The sequence below is a fragment of the Ziziphus jujuba genome, chromosome 7, assembly GCF_031755915.1.
Source record: "Ziziphus jujuba cultivar Dongzao chromosome 7, ASM3175591v1".
Lineage (NCBI taxonomy): Eukaryota > Viridiplantae > Streptophyta > Magnoliopsida > Rosales > Rhamnaceae > Ziziphus > Ziziphus jujuba.
Window position 1 is genome coordinate 13759742 of NC_083385.1, and position 16885 is coordinate 13776626.

At 36.5% G+C, this 16885-nt stretch overlaps 3 protein-coding genes across 3 annotated transcripts; 2 read left to right on the top strand and 1 right to left on the bottom strand.

Annotated features, from left to right (window-relative positions):
• The first annotated feature begins 2821 nt into the window (after positions 1-2821).
• LOC107424966 (uncharacterized) lies at positions 2822-6867 on the top strand. Its single transcript, XM_048466413.2, is given in 8 exon segments — positions 2822-3756; positions 3985-4061; positions 4063-4196; positions 4293-4482; positions 4631-4867; positions 4996-5239; positions 5378-5485; positions 5822-6867. Coding segments are annotated over 8 exon segments (1332 nt in total). The 5' UTR covers positions 2822-3537; the 3' UTR covers positions 5945-6867.
• Positions 6485-10036, bottom strand: LOC107424965 (uncharacterized). Its single transcript, XM_016034876.4, has 8 exons — positions 9893-10036; positions 9687-9811; positions 9408-9548; positions 8603-8701; positions 7803-7879; positions 7560-7668; positions 7091-7419; positions 6485-6844 (listed from the first exon to the last, which is right to left on the bottom strand). Exons 2-8 carry the CDS (start codon positions 9754-9756, stop codon positions 6752-6754), a joined length of 918 nt encoding a protein of 305 aa, XP_015890362.2. The 5' UTR covers positions 9757-9811; positions 9893-10036; the 3' UTR covers positions 6485-6751.
• Positions 10037-11304: 1268 nt separating this feature from the next.
• Positions 11305-15929, top strand: LOC107409035 (casein kinase II subunit alpha). Its single transcript, XM_048466395.2, has 10 exons — positions 11305-11792; positions 12020-12149; positions 12946-13140; positions 13559-13716; positions 14105-14195; positions 14605-14670; positions 14863-14945; positions 15044-15107; positions 15202-15270; positions 15577-15929. Exons 1-10 carry the CDS (start codon positions 11428-11430, stop codon positions 15631-15633), a joined length of 1278 nt encoding a protein of 425 aa, XP_048322352.1. The 5' UTR covers positions 11305-11427; the 3' UTR covers positions 15634-15929.
• The last annotated feature ends 956 nt before the right edge of the window (positions 15930-16885 follow it).

Sequence of the window (16885 nt, forward strand, 5' to 3'; positions counted from 1 at the left end):
GAGGCCCCTGATGTCCAAAATCATTTCCCCTCACCAAGGAGCCTTCCTTGAAGGCAGATGGATAGCGGAGAATACGGTAGTCGGTCAAGAGGTTGCCCACAAAGTTCGGAAACACAAAGGGAAGAATGGATTGATGCTTGTTAAGATTGACATGAAGAAGGCCTATGATAGGCTGGAGTGGCAGTTCATCACCAAGGTTCTAAAGTTATGGGGTTTTTCTGAGGACTTCAGGAGAATGATTTTCAGCTGCATCAGCTCGGTGGAATTCGATCTCCTAATCAACGGAAGTAAAATGGATACGGTCAACCCGGAAAGAGGAATCCGCCAAGGAGACCCCCTATCCCCGTTTTTGTTCATCCTATGCTCAGAGATATTCACGAGGTTAATGGAGAAAAATTCAAACATCCAAGGGATCAAGATTTGCAAGGAAGCACATGCAATTTCTCACCTCCTCTATGCAGACGATATTCTGGTGGCTTGCCGAGCAAATGACCAAAATGTTAAGGGAATCCAAGAAGTTTTAAGGCTTTACAGCAGGTGGTCAGGACAAGAGCCAAATTCAGAAAAATCTCAGATTCTCTTCTCAAGAAACATTCCAGCAAGGACCAAGGCTTTGATCAAAGAAAAACTAGGTTTCAAGGACCTAAAAGCTGGCTCTATGTACCTCGGAAACTCTCTCTTGCTAGGAAAAAATAGAAGTAAGAAATTTTCGAAGCTCAAGGAAAAACTGCAAAACACGTTGGAAGGTTGGAAGAGTAAAGTTCTCTCAAAAGCTGGAAAGGCTACATTGATCAAGTCTGTGGCACAAGCAGGCCCTGTCTACACAATGTCAACTTTCAAAATCCCAAATTCTCTATGCAATGAGATGGACACAGCTATCAGAAGATTTTGGTGGGGGGCAAAGGAGGGGAGCAAACACTACCTAGCTCTTAAAAGCTGGAACCTTCTATGCCAACCTAAAGCTCTTGGAGGCCTGGGGTTCAGGAAGTTCAAAGATTTCAACTTAGCTCTCTTGGCTAAACTTGGTTGGAAACTAGCCAAGGGTGAGGACAGCCTTTGGACACAAATCATCCGAGCTAAGTATCTAAGAAACAAATCTTTCTTCGGTTGCAAATTCAAAGCAGGAAATTCTTACGTTTGGAAGAGCCTTTTATGTTCGAAAGAGATAGTTCGAAAGGGATCCTGTTTCAAAATAGGAAACGGATGGGGCACCAACCCTTGGAAGGACCCGTGGGTCCCAGATATCAGAGACAAAACTCCCAAGCTCATTCAGGGAGCGGATGAAAGTCAAGTGCAGAGAGTTGCGGAGTTGCTGAACCCACACACTCTCTCATGGGACGAAATGAAGCTACAAGCGATGTGTGACCAAGATTCCTATGTGGCCATAAAAAATGTAAAGTGTCGTGGACCAAATGTTGAGGACAAACTGTTCTGGACTGGTACAAACAATGGAGTTTTTTCCGTGAAAAGCTGTTATCGAATTCTATCAAGCAACGGGGAAACTGGCGATAAACTTTGGAAGGAGATTTGGGCCTCCAAACTCCACGAGAGGCTCAAGATGTTTCTTTGGAGGATGGCAGTCGAGGTTCTGCCTTTCAAGGGCCTTTTATTTGAAAGAACAGGCAAAGGGGACTCGAGATGCTCCTTATGCGATTTCTTTTTTGAATCCCCGACCCACCTATTTACCAAGTGTCCAGCAGCTAGAGCAGTAGCCTTCGAAAGCAAATGGGGCCTCAGGATAGACTCTGTAGTAGCCAATAATGCTCAAGAAATAGTTTTGTGGTGTTTAAATCCGTCCTCCCAATTACATTCAAAGTTTGGAGGCAAAGAGTTTACTACTCTGCTCTTGGCCACCTTTCTATTTGTAGTCTGGGAGATGAGAAATGACAGAATTTTTGAAAACACTGGCACCTTGATCACGGTTACGAAAAGATGGGAATCTCTAGTTGAAGAGTACAGTCAAGTGGTGCTAAATAGACACATCCCTACTCCTTCTCCCAAAGAGGTCAGCTGGATCCCCCCCCAAAAAGGCAAAATCTGCATAAACACAGATGCTGCATGTAGTCCAGGTAAAACTGGTTTAGCTTTTATAGCAAGGGATGACAAAGGTAAAGTCCTTCTGCTAGCTGCTAAACCAGCTACTCCAATGGAAAGTGAACTCGCCGAAATAAAGGCCATCGAGTGGGCAATGGCTACAGCTGAGGAATCCAACTGGAAAGACATAGAATGGCTGAGTGACGCCCTTTCAGTGGTCAACCAGCTGCTGGACAGGGATGAGCCGTGTGCGTGGAGCTCTTGGGAGATCATCACGTCCATTAAGAAGACAATGAAAAAACACAACTGGAGAATTTCGTGGACTCCAAAACAAGCAAATAAGTGTGCTGATCTAGCAGCTAAAGAAGCAATGAAAAATAAGTTAACCATTTTTTGTTCAAGCTCTAATATGTTTAATTGTCCAGATACTATCCAAGAGCAAATCCTTTTGGAGGAGATCTCTTCTTGTACCTGGGGTAACTGGATTTCTTGTTCCGGTGCCCCCTCTTTTGTGCTTAATGCAGTACTTTTTACCAAAAAAAAAAAAGGTAATAAGCCTATCTTCTTCGTTACACAATATTTAAATAATATGAAAAAGACCAACGCCCGCCGCCCCTCCCCCACCCCCTTTTTTTCCTTTTTCCAATCAAAATGTACCATGTTGAATCAAATCATATACCATTCAATTAAACCAAGTACAGGGCATCGTTATTTAAAGAGTGGCTAAAACTTTTTCTCTTTGCCTTATCACCTAAAGTTGAAGCTTCATTGGTGGACGATTAACACAATACTTCAATTTTTATTTTGTTACTATTCTGATGGCTTTTCTCATATGTTGACTAATAATAATAATAATAAAAAAAATTGATCAGTACCTCCTTTGTTTCTATCGATGCCAGTACATCGAACTTGTAAAATGAAAAGCTGAATATGATTTTTTGTCTTGCTCTAAACAATCTTCTGCGTATTAGTTTTGATCTTCTTTTCTCTACCTTTTGATCAGACCAGGTTTGGGAAAATTGAAACAGAGCTATGGCTCAATACGGTGCTAGAGTGGTTGTGCCTATAGACTTGAAGAAGAAGCCATGGGAACAGAAACTTCCACTTCACAACCGGTGGCACCCTGATATACCACCAGTGACAGAAGCTACAGACTAAAGAATGAATTCCAAGGAGGGATCGCCCCCATGTGTGAGAAAAATATCAAGAATTTTAAATTAATAGAGATAAACCCAATTCATAATCTATACCGTTTTTTCAACTCCAAAATTGGTAGAGCTTGAGTTGGTCATACTCGATGCTAGAAAGTCAGAAATGTGTTTGAATTTATCCTATATTGAAAGCTACTTGGAACAATGTGAAAGACCTTGTCTCTCTCCCATTTGTCAGCCAGTAGTTTGTATGGATTCTGAATTCCGATCCCTTACTAGCATTGATGCTTTAGAGTAATATATTAAATATAAAGCAAGCATCGTTTATGAATCTTGCTTGTTCACCGATTCTATGGCTCCTCCAACTCCAAAAGTAGTAATTCCTATAGACGTGAAAAGCAAGCCATGGCAACAAAAGCTACCTCTTCACAACCGTTGGCACCCTCAAATTCCTCTGGTGGTAGAGGCCAAAACCGGTGAGGTTTTCAGAGTAGAGATGGTAGATTGGACAGGCGGTGCTGTCAAAGATGATGATTCTGCACTAGATATAAAATGCATAGACCCCTCAACTGTAAGTATGTTTCAAGCTCTTTCCGGAAATTGAAATTAAGTTTCTAGAGAAACTGATTAAGGAAGCAAATTAGACCCAAAAACTTAATATTATTTGTAGAACAGTCGCCATATGTGGGTCCATTTACGAGCTGTAGTGTATATGGAGGGTAGGACCACGAATGAAACAAATGAAGATCATTAAGAGTTGCCAATTTTAAATGACATAAAATTTTAAAATTTGGTTCAGGTTCATTACCTCAGTGGACCAATCCGAATTGTGGACAAGGATGGGATTCCAGCCAAGCCGGGCGATCTACCGGCAGTTGGGAGATGAATGGGGACACACAGCGACTTGAGATCGAGAGAATGGAGGTGGTTTTCTGACTGATCATTTTCCTAGTGCAACCAAAGCAATTTGGTATTTTGAAGGAATATATGCCTATTCTCCTCACATACCAGGTTAATTCTGAACCAAGCTCTATTTCCATTTCCTAAACCAGTTACAGTACCACTATGAAATGGCACTGCTCATAGTATAAGATATATGGTTGGCAGGAGTAAGATTTGCAGGTTTGACTCATCCGGGAATAGTTGGAACAGCACCATCCATGGAACTTCTAAATATATGGAATGAAAGGGAAAGACAACTTGAAGAGAATGGGTTGCATTCTCTGAAGCCATGTGAAGTTTTGCATCAACGTCCCTTGGCTAACTTACCATCAACAAAAGGTTGTGTCCTTGGAAAGGTATTACTTATCTAACACTTAATAATGAAGCAAATTACTAATATTGGAATCCAATCGACAAATATTAAGTTCTAAGAGATAACAGAGAAAACAGAAGGGTAATGCTGAGAAGTAACTAATAACTAAGTAATCCATCATTACTGGTAGTCTTTCTAAGGGCACTCCAGAATGGGAGAAGATAGCTAGGGAGGCTGCAAGGACAGTACCAGGAAGAGAAAATGGAGGAAACTGTGACATCAAGAACCTCAGCAGAGGCTCAAAAGTATACCTTCCGGTATTTGTGGAGGGAGCGAATCTGAGTACTGGTGACATGCATTTTTCTCAGGGTGATGGTGAAATCTCATTCTGTGGGGCAATAGAGATGAGTGGCTTTTTGGAGCTCAAGTACATTTCTCACATCTTAATCTCTTTAATCGTTTCTAAATGATTTATTTTGAAGAAATATTAGGGATGCATGAAAGATTGAAGAAATAATGTGATATTAACTAATTAATTGTTGATGCTGTTATAAGGTGTGAAATTATAAGGGAAGGAATGAAAGAGTATCTGACACCAATGGGGCCAACTCCTCTTCATGTAAACCCAATCTTCGAAATAGGTCCTGTTGAACCAAGATTCTCAGAATGGCTTGTATTTGAAGGCATCAGCGTTGACGAGAGTGGGAGGCAGCACTCTCTTGATGCCTCTATCGCTTACAAGCGTGCAGTACTCAATGCCATTGACTACCTCTCTAAATTTGGATATTCCAAAGAACAGGTTAGCTTTTCGTCTCCATATCTCTTTCTGTATATATAAATATATATAAATATAAAATCATAAACTGGAACTTTTAACATTATTACTGGATTTGGATACATACTGATGCATGTAGAATGTATGATTGGCGAGGGTCAGGCGTATCTTCTGTTGTCATGTTGTCCTTGTGAAGGAAGAATTTCTGGAATAGTCGACGTTCCCAATGCTTTAGCAACCTTAGCAATCCCAACAGCTATATTCGACCAGGCATTCATTTTTACTAATTTTGAAATTGATGTGCGGCTTATTGCCAATATTATTGAAGATTCTATCCAACTCGAACATGTATAAAACTGAAAAGGTGGTCTCCAAACAGTTTTCTTCAAACTTCTAAAGTTAAATGGTTCTAGAGAGAGAGAGAGAGAGAGAGAGAGAGAAACTAAAACAGGGTCTAACACTAGAGTGTTCCGGTGGAAGAAATTGTAATGTTAGCAAACCATCGAAGCCAAAATAAATGAACTAGGGTTGGAAGCATGGGCATGCCAATCTTTTCTCTTCTGTTTTGTGAAATTTTGAAATACTGAAAGGCGTGCCAATATGCAGGATATTCGTCCAAAATCCAACAAGGTTCCTGTTGGACCCCAGATCGTGAGGAAACCAGATGTCCTGAAATCCACCTATGAAGGAAATCTGCCCATTACAAGGAACCCTAGCTCCACAGTTTAAATCTTACCTATGGTACTCGGTCGAAGATAACAGATATATACCATCTTCCATGAATATAGGAACTTGCACCGATAATATTCATGCAAATACAATGTGGAACTAAATTGTTGCTGGATATCATCTACTTTCTGGGTAAGCAATCCAAGCACATCATGTAAGTGACAAAGATCATTACCTTTTATCATCCCGGAAAGTTCCACACTGTTCTTTTAGCTTGTTATTTGAATATTGGTGTGCTAATCCACACCGCCGTCAAAAACAATCAATTTCATTGCTACTACATGTAATTCTGAATAATATCAAATGTTTACTGAATCTAAAGCCTATAAACAGACACATTCTGAAGACGTTTTAAAAGTTTTAGCAACTCTATTTTGTCATCTTTAAAGGGCAAACAATGAAATGTTATCCGGAGGTTTAGTCGTAAAAACATAAACCAAGATGAATGTAAAATCTCCTTGAAAGTAACATGAAAAAACTATCACCTGTTGCGACATTAGAAAGCCACTAATTTTTGTACAGCGAAAACAACAATACAAGTGACAGATAACCCAAAATAGATAATAGCAAAATACCAAATGTTTAATTTTTAAAACAATAAGTTTTTGGTTCATCAACTCTAAGGCTAATATTAGTAGTACTTCTCAAAATTGGGAAAAGCTGCAACCATACAAAAAAAAAAATAGATGCAAGGAATGTATGGACACATCTGGCCGAAGACTTCGCCCCAAAACTTACTGTGCTAGTTTCCTAAAATCTAACAGTTAGAAACATAAATTAAGAAGGGCACCATTGGATTTGTTGTGCTCAGTAATATATTGAAAGTGTTCGGTGGTGTTGCAGAGATGGAAATTGAATGCCAAAAGACCAAAGCCAAAGGTCTAACTCCACACTAAGCACCTGAATAAAAAAGTCACATGATTTAAACAATTAGATAAAAAAATAAAAATAATGGGAAAGAGGAAAACACTGAGAAAACAGCGAGAACGATTATATATACTTTGGTGGGGGAAAAAAAAAAAAAAAAAAAAAAAAGGATAGAAGGACATGGATTGATCTAAACAAAAGGAGTGAAATTCATTGAAATACCAAAAGGAAATATACAATAACTAAATTGCTAGAAATGTCAAAAGAATTTAGCAACACCTGCTTCCCTGATTTTTTACTGATCAACTCCTTCATCCTCTCCACAGCATATATGGAGCAAGCCCGTAGCTCAACTTCCTCCTCACTGCCTGAATATATTTCATTATTAGCCTCAATCAATTTGGCAAGCTCTGAACTGTACTTCAGCACGCCAAGCTGCTGAAGAACAGCTGGAACAATGTAATCAGCCATCATGGTAATGGATCCAATGTCATTAAATTCTCCATATCCCTGGCCCTGGAATGCACCCCACAAATCTGCAGCAAATATTTGTGCTCTTTTGTACAAGAATACTTGGTGTCCTTTGTACACCGAGTGATCCCGGAAGCCTAGAACATTTAAAGGAAATCAATATACAGAACTAGTTTCATTTACATATAGCCCATAGGAACTTTTTATGCAGCCATCTAAATGTATTTTCTATGTAAACAACTCGGTACACATGACATAAAACCTGAAACCAAAATACCAGGAAAGTGACGTGTAACAAGAGCAACAAGCTTGATAGCAGATTTTCCACAGGATTCCACAATATTAGATGCTTTGCCATCAAAGCTTCTTTCCAGTTCAAACCCAACCTATACAATTCCAAATTATTAGTTTCTTTTGAAAGTTGGAAGAAATAGAACATCAAGTGAAGCAAGACAGAATACAAGACATAAACTTGTAAATGATTAATTAGACTTTATATAAGTGTAAAGATAGGTATTACCTCATGCAACAATCGAACTCGTTCATCCTCCAAAGGAAGTGGTCTAGGCCAGTTCAACAGCTCACGTAATTGTGGACCTTGCAAAATAGATTGATCTTACCAATTTATCATCTTACAGAAGAGAATCACATCGGATGGCACAAAGAATACCCAAATACAAATATTTCATAAGTGAGTATCAAGCAAATGCTTGAGGAAGAATGAATAAATTGATTTCCGGTATCATATTCAAATAGTGATATCCTTGAGTTTAATTTCTCAAAGACCATTTTGAGCAGAAAGCATCTGCTGATTGATAATTCAGATAAACTTCAAATAAATCAAATTAAACCTAATTCCTAAAAGAAAAAAGATAGGTTTAGATCCATTAGACTTAAAAATTCATTTAACTATTTGGAACAGGACAGGACAGGCTCAATTTGCAAACTGGGAAGGCTTTGCCACCTTTCTTCTCCGTTAAGTGCAGTGCATATACAGCAACCAATAATTCAGTCCATATATTATGTTCATTTAATTCAGTTATTATTCAATTGTAGCTAAATATCCACTTTCAAAATGTCAGTTGTAACCAGGCAATTCAAAGAAATTGCAGAGGATCTCAGCAATTTTCTTAGTTAACACAGGCTTCAAGAAAGGCATAAAAGACTACAGTTGCCAAGCTAATATTTATATTCTATTATGTTTCAAATCTACACTCCTAAGAATTATGAAAGTAAAACACCCGCAATACATACACACATGTGTATGAGACACATGTCTTTATGGTATAGAAAGCAAGAAGGATTAGAAAAGGCATATACCGGTGTACTTCTGCAAACGATCAGCATCAAAAGCTGATTTATCATTCTTTAAAGCTGCCTTCAACCCCGACGCCAAATGATCATAAGTTAAATCCTTATCTATTAAGAAACAGAAAGGGAGGAAAAAAAAAATTACATAATACAAAAAGGGAATATAAGTGGGACAGCAGCAAAAACAAATGAAATGCCATGTTCCAACTAAATATTGTGACACATGGAGGGGTCAAAGACCAATGACATGGCAAGGCTAGAAAGAAAAAGCGCTCCAGACAAAAGCAACAAGTGCGACACATTTCCAATGTCTGAAAGAAAATTCAGTAATGAGTACAAAGTACAAAGGCAGAAAGAGGATAGCACCAAGGAAAATGAAATAGCAGAAAACATCTCTATACAACTATTTACAGGAACCTTTCAATATTAAATATATATATATATATATATATATAATTCCAACTTGGCATTCAATAGCCTACGGCTACAAGTTTGCTTAACATGCTTTTCATGGCCCTGTAATCCTTTATTCTTTTGCACTGTATACATTTTCCATAAACCAGTGGTTTAGGATCATAATTTTAGGAGCTATAAAGTTGGTTCAATACAAATCAACTATGCAAAACATCATTCACTAAATAATTACGATAAATCAGATAAGAGTACATAACGAATGTCACTGATTAATACGACTAATGCAATCAAACAGATTAAACAATTTTCTACTCCCATTTGCTTCCACAAGTGGGAGTCATATAATCCATAACCTCCAAGATTTAAAAAATAATAATAATAATAATAATAAATAGCATACCAGGCCAAAAGCAGAAATTCAAAGCGTCCAATACCAAGAGGTACTGAACGGTAAGCGGTCCATTATCAAAATAGTGAATCCCTTCGAAATCCCAATTCACTCTCGGAATTGAATCAATAGCCTCCACCATTTTCTCAATCCCTGCATTCACATTTCATAAAAAATAAAAAAAAATAAAAAAATAAAAAAAAAAAACACAAAAAGTGCCTTTGAGTAAAGGTTTTTTTGGCGGCATTTGCTAAGCGAACAAAAGTGTCGTGCTTTAAACAAACTACGAACCAGAGGAGTCGACGATGACATGAGTAGAATGTTCTGCGACCCAAGCAGAGCTTGCCCTAACATCGTCCATGGCGGTCCTTCACACACCAAAAAACCTTCGAGCCTTTGAAAGCTCCGTCCCAACCCTAGAAATACAAAACGAATAGCAAATAAACGTTTATACATATATATTTATTTATAGACGATACCACTGCGCTATAATATACCTGCCGATTTCTTATTCGAAGTTTCCCGCTACTTGTTTGGCTCTTGCTCTCTCTCTCTCTCTCTCTCTCTGCGTGTAAAATCCTGGTCTTTTTTTTATTATAAAAAAAAAAGTCTTTTTGTTTTTTATTTTATTTTAAAATAATTTTATTTGACGGTTTTTTTTTCCATATTAGCCGTCTGAGCCTCGATTCTGGAAATTCCATCTGGGCCACGAATTTTTCCATCTTTGGCCACTATCAAAGACTCGATGGCGGACCAGGACTCACGTAACGTGGAATGTTCGGAGGCTCTCACTCACGTTTTTATAATTAATTTAACTTTAAGCGGAGGAAGTGAGTGGGTTTGACTGAAAACCAATTGGGTCCGACACTCCCTGGAACTGAACCTGGCCGTTATTTCGTTTTGGTCAAATGCGTGGTCCAATCAACCAAGTCTTTCACACATGTCTATAAATATATATATATATATATATTATATTTTTATTGTACGGCCTGATTTTTATGTCGGTTTGTAATGGGCTTGCCTTTTTCTTTTTTCTGGACCTACTTTTTCACTTTCTCAAACCCAACCTGATATGGGCCTGACATTTGTTATTGACTATTGAGCAAAGTGGATAAGAGGAGTAATACATACCTATGGTCAATCGCCGATTTTGAATGTCAATAAATTGTGTAGAAATTAGTGTTCGACCAAAGTTTTTTTTTTTTTTTTTTTTTTTTGTGGGAGGGGTAAAAGTCGAAAATTTCTTTGTTTCTTTCCATTTTAGTAATAAAATTATCATCTTCCAAGAACTTTTTTATTCTTTGTTCTCATTTGGACGTCACAAAAACTAATGAATAAAATATTAACTTGCATGGTTTTATATAGAAATAACATTCTTATAATATTTAGCATTTATATATTGTGTTTGCAACGCACAAATCATAAACCTAATCTTAATTATTGGTGATAGTTTGTGATACCACACCCAAGATTCCTTTTCATTTTCATTATAATTCATTTCGAAAAGACATGAGATATACACGCTTTGAGTGCACCTCAGCCACCAAACTTGCAATCCCACCGCATGATATCCATATATGATACTACATTCATAAAATTGTTCATTCAAAAAGGAAAAACCATCAAATTTTCAAAAATAAAACCTTTTTTTTTAAATAAAATTATAAAAAATAAAATTATTAGCGAATTTAAAAAATGAAAAATATGTTTGGTTTTGTTTGTTGGTATGGAGGTAATTTTTTTTTTTTTAAATTGAAGGTAGGGATAAAATTTGGGTTCATTACCTCATAGTTTTTTTGCTATCAGGCTGGTATTGAAAAAAAAAAAAAAAAAAAAAAAAAAAAAAAAAAAAGGGGAAAAAATAATAGAAGGTAAAAATAAATAAATAAAAGAAAGGAATGGAAAAAGAAAAGTGGGAAAAGCAAAGAAAAGAAAGGGAAGGGAAAGAGAGAGTGAGAATGAGGAGGGAGCATCGGTCGGTCCCCTGGAAATGTTATAATTGTAATAAGGAAATAGAAATTGGGAAATTTTGATGGCCAAAAGGCCCTTGCTATTCACCACCGTTTCCCACCACACCCTCCTCTCTTTCTTCCTCACTCCGTCTCTCTCTTTCTCTTCTTCCCACCTTTTCCTGTCCAATCATTCCAAGCCACCTGTCCCCCCCATCCTCCTCCTCCGTCGCATCGCTTCTTCCGCCACCCCCACCCCTCCTCTCTCTCATCCCCACCACCGCCGCCGTCTTCCCTCCCTTCCTCTCCCGCCGGAAACCCTGGCTCAGAAGATCGGCAAGTCCATCCGCCGCCCCGGCGCCGCCTCTAAGGCTCGCGTCTACACCGATGTCAACGTGATCCGTCCCAAAGACTACTGGGACTACGAGTCCCTCACTGTCCAATGGGGGTATCATCTCTCTCTCTCTCTCTCTCTCTCTCTCTCTCTCTCCCTCTCTCCCCGACGCACCCTCCTCTTCCAATTTCTCTTCTTTAATCGTTGAATTTGATGTTGATGGGAAAGCAAAGGAGCAAAGTTTGGATTTTTTTTTTTAGTGGTTTTTAGATAGTTTGAATTGTTGAATTTTATCACTTTTTTTTTTTTTTTAATAAATTCGATGAATTGGGATTGTACAGGGAACAAGATGATTATGAGGTGGTGAGGAAGGTCGGAAGAGGAAAATACAGTGAGGTATTTGAGGGGGTCCACTGTACAGATAATGAGAAATGTATTATCAAGATTCTCAAACCCGTGAAGAAGAAAAAGGTGAGTGCTTTTTTTCGTTCCGGCTTTTGAATTCATAGTTCAGCAATCCATTGTATGGTTGTTCCCCTTGTTGACTTTATTATATTTGGATTTACGCCTACCGTGTTTTGATGCTATATTACGTTTCTGATGAGTATTAAGTTTATAGTTGAAATCAATTGATTTAAATCTTAGACGTGTCAATTAGGTTAGCAAGAATCTTTTACAAATTTACGTCTCAAAGTAATTTGTTTCCTGTTGAATGTATGGAGTATTTATTTAGAACAGGTTCACAGTTAAATTTTTCATTTGAGGAGTCTTGGCTGTTGAACTTGCCTGGATTTTGCTATTTGCTTGGCTAGATATTAGTACCTGAATCATATTTGTGGTTCAACTGTAGATTTTTTGGAGTACAGTAGATGTTTCTGTGACATGCATTAAATAACAAGACTATGTTGGATGTTTCATATATCATTTGTTACATTAATATAATAGGAACTAAATTATGTCATGTTACAACGGTTAATCTACACTATAGCCATTTTTGGAGAATATAATAATAGGAGATGCTTTTTGCATGGTAGAGGAGACTTTCATGGTTTTTGCATGCTTTTTGCACCATATCAATGCAGATATGTGTATTTGTGTTTTCTGAAAGTAATGCAGTTATGGTAGGTTCATTGTTCTTTTAAAGTTTTAGATTAACAATGGAGGGCCATGCTCATTGTGCTTGTGGAAATCAACGCTCGCTTTCATGTGGTATGGTACATCTTCAAAAATCATTATGTGTAGCTTACTAATTTTTGTACAATTGCAGATTAAGAGGGAGATCAAAATACTGCAGAATCTTTGTGGAGGTCCAAATATCGTAAAGTTGCTTGATATAGTTAGAGACCAGCAATCAAAGACCCCTAGTCTTATATTTGAATATGTGAATAATACTGATTTCAAAGTGCTCTATCCAACACTGTCAGATTACGATATAAGATTCTACATCTATGAACTCTTGAAGGCAAGTTGCTGGTCTCTTATTTCTCCATATAATAATATTGTTAATACTTGCATAGAATGTATTATAAGCTTATATCACTTTATGTCCATGTTGATGTGAGAATAAATCATTATAAATGTTTTAAATCTTCCTGGTTGGAACTGTGTGGAGATTAAAGCGAGTAATTTTTGTATATCTTCGTGGCTTGAACTGAAAGTTTGTGTATATATCTATGTGACTTAAGAGGTCAATAGCATTTCACAGTTTGTTTAACCATATCTTATTTTAAATTTTTTCACTCTTTTGGCCACCTGAAAAACAAGTTTATCAATTGAGTATAATTAGCTTGTGTCTGCGTCATATACTATATGAGCTCATCTGATCTTTTTGGGAAAAAGCTCCAGACAATCTCCAACTTGGTCTCTTATGGCTCATGTAGGCTTTGGATTATTGCCACTCTCAAGGTATTATGCATCGAGATGTGAAGCCCCACAATGTAATGATTGATCACGAGCAACGGAAGCTTCGTCTTATAGATTGGGGCCTGGCTGAGTTTTATCATCCTGCAAAGGAATATAATGTCCGTGTTGCTTCAAGGTGGTTTTTCAGTTATGCTTTACTTTGGTATGCTTAATAATTTACATTTGCATGCCATATTTTTCTTATCTGACTTCCATTTTGTTTTTTGCCATGATCAATTGTGCAGACTGTGTTTTTGTTCTTTCCTATATGGGACCCATTTCCTTTTGGATTACTTGGGATGACAATCAGAATAATTTGAACTGATCTTGGATAACTATTAAAGTAGTGAATTTGTACTTGAATAATTCCTTGTTCTAGAATTGTAAATCATGTAATGCATGATGCAAAAATTATTTTCTTCTTTTTTATAAAAATAATAAATAAATAAAATATTTTATATGATTGGAACAGAAATCATTAGTTTTAAAATATGCTCTTCGCTCATTACATATTTGTTTTGCAGATATTTCAAAGGTCCTGAGCTTCTTGTTGACTTACAAGATTATGATTACTCTTTAGATTTGTGGAGCCTTGGTTGTATGTTTGCTGGAATGGTGAGCTTTTTTTGTACTCTATTCTATTTCAGTACACAAATATTCTTCCACTGCTGAGGTAGGCTTTAGGTTATATTATGGTACCTTACACATCTCTCTCTTTCTGTGTAGCTTGTTGCCTGTGCCAATGTTATGGACTTGTATTACTCTTATCTTCGTTCACATTCAGCCTAAATGTCATCCCTGATAACGTGGTTTTTTAATCATTTAGACATAGGCCCTTTATTGTGTGATCTGCATCAGTGTCTATTTTCTGCACTTAATAATATGTGATGTTTTCTTCATGATGCCATAGACAGTGAACCTTGATCTGCTTGCCTGTATTCATTGGTGAGGGCAAGGGGGTTGAAAATTGGTATAATGTTGAGTTTCTCTTTTGATGCTCATTTTTGTATGTTGTGCTGAACAGATATTCCGGAAGGAGCCGTTCTTTTATGGGCATGATAATCATGATCAACTAGTAAAGATAGCGAAGGTAAGCTTATATGAAGGGAATTTTATATGTACTTGTTTAATCTCTGTGTAATTTTCTTATTTATATGGTACTTTTATGTTGTTTTTTAGAATATCTTTTTTTCATTTCTGTGTGTGAAATGACTACGACTGTTTTAGAGTTGGCTTCTTAGAGAGGAAGAAATTGTCTAATGCTTTGGTTCTGCTTAAACAGGTACTTGGAACAGATGAATTAAATGCTTATCTGAACAAGTATCGCATAGAGTTAGATCCTCATCTTGCGGCCCTGGTGGGGAGGTTGGTCTATTTAGATACTTCTAACTTGTGTCTCTTTCCGTCTTTTAATGCCTTCAATTTATAAGTTTATCTGCTTACGACTTCTATATTTTATATAGGCATAGCCGGAAACCGTGGACAAAGTTCATTAATGTTGATAATCAGCATTTGGCACTACCTGAGGTAAAAAAAGATTCTAGGCATTGTAAAGAAACATGTAGTTCTTCATTTTTGAGCTTAACTAGTATTTAAATAATTTGTGGTTTCTTCTTTGAAGGCTATTGATTTCGTAGACAAATTGCTACGGTATGATCACCAGGAAAGGCCAACCGCAAAAGAAGCAATGGTAAATATATACCGATGCAAAAACAACATGCTTATATATGAACATCATTGACATTTTTGTTGTGATTTTTATTTTCTCTGATCTTTCGCGGGATGACTTGACCTGGGAGTGTTCTAGCCTTATGCAAATTTCTATGAGATTTTTATATTATGTGTCCTTTGGTTAATTTCTGGGCAGTATAAAGGAACACCGAGAGAGATTACTTTTCTGTTACTGGGAAAAAATTGTATTGGGCTTTCCATATTTGAGTTTCATTATTTTGTTTTTATATTGAAGATCTCTGAAAAGCTTATTTTGTTCCTGCAGGCCCATCCTTACTTCTACCCCATTAGAAATGCAGAAAGCAGCAGAACTCGCGCCTAGTAGATTTTGAGTTCCAGATGATTTGTCATGTTTTCTTCTTCTTGGTTAGAGCTTAACCCTCTAATCTGCCCAAAGTTTTTTTCACTTGAGATGGTTTGAGTTTGGATTTAGGGTTTGCCGTGTTTTGGGTGATGAATTATGAAACTGTCAGTTCATCATTTTTATTTTTTTTTCATCTTTTTTTTATAATATATTAGATTACTGTAAACTATTTACGTTTGTTTCTTTATGTGGATTTAAGATCTAACCTGTGAATGAATTATTTATCTGATTCAAGGGCAGGATGTTATGGTCTACCTTCGTTCCTATTCTCCAATCAATTGGGCCTTTTGGCATTTCATTTAGCCTTTTTTGACATTGTTTTAGTAAATGAATCACTATTGCACACAATTACACAACTAAATAGTTCACCTTCTATTTTTAATCTTCAAACGAATTCTAGATTTTACATGGTGGAAAAGCCGCTGGAACAAGGAAAAGTTTGTAAGTCTATCATGGAAGTGATATTCAACTTTTAAGTTTGTCAATTCAAAGTTGATTGCACTTTCAATTGATTCACAATCAAATGGATCTAACAAAATTTTTTTGGAGTAATGAAAGTATTCTTTCAGCATGATAACTTTGAAAATCTACATTTTGTTTGACTAGCGAAAATTTGGTAAGTTTATCATTGAATATGATATTCAACTTTTAAGTTTTGTCAATGCGAAGTTGTCTGTACTTTCAATTGATTCACAATCATATGGATCTAACAAAAATAGTTTGTAAGTAATGAAACTGTTCTTTCAGCATGATAACTTTGAAAGTCATACATTTTGTTTCTTATCCAAAAACAGTTTTCATATTATCCACTTAATTCAAAAGCAATGTTGGAGTATATTGCATGGTAATATTCAGAAATGAGTTTCGCAAGTATAAAAATCATTTTCAAAGTTAGAAAAAAAATTAAAAAAAAATTGTGTGGTATATTGTACATTTAAATTATAAGCTATACATAAATTCAAAGCAGTTGGTATGGAATCATTGAATCACTTCAAACGGGACAAAAAACGAGCTAGTTAATAAAAACATCAACAATCAAACAGAACTCAAAATTAACTATGACTCTTTTTCATTGTTATTTCCTAGACAAATTGAACGTTCTTTTTATTAATTTTAGAACTTTGCAATTCTTTTTTTTTATTTGTCAGATGTAATATAATATCAATGTTTCTGATATTGATTTTTTCTTAAAAGGAAAATTACGAAATAA

Excerpts from the sequence above, each read along its gene's own strand:
- LOC107424965 (XM_016034876.4), bottom strand. The coding sequence starts at position 9,756 with ATGGACGATGTTAGGGCAAGCTCTGCTTGGGTCGCAGAACATTCTACT. Across the intron at positions 9,549-9,686 it reads TGTCATCGTCGACTCCTCTG|GGATTGAGAAAATGGTGGAG; the intron begins GTTCGTAGTTTG and ends ATGTGAATGCAG. Across the intron at positions 8,702-9,407 it reads GAATTTCTGCTTTTGGCCTG|ATAAGGATTTAACTTATGAT; the intron begins GTATGCTATTTA and ends GTTTCTTAATAG.
- LOC107409035 (XM_048466395.2), top strand. The coding sequence starts at position 11,428 with ATGGCCAAAAGGCCCTTGCTATTCACCACCGTTTCCCACCACACCCTC. Across the intron at positions 13,141-13,558 it reads ACATCTATGAACTCTTGAAG|GCTTTGGATTATTGCCACTC; the intron begins GCAAGTTGCTGG and ends TGGCTCATGTAG. Across the intron at positions 14,671-14,862 it reads AACTAGTAAAGATAGCGAAG|GTACTTGGAACAGATGAATT; the intron begins GTAAGCTTATAT and ends CTGCTTAAACAG.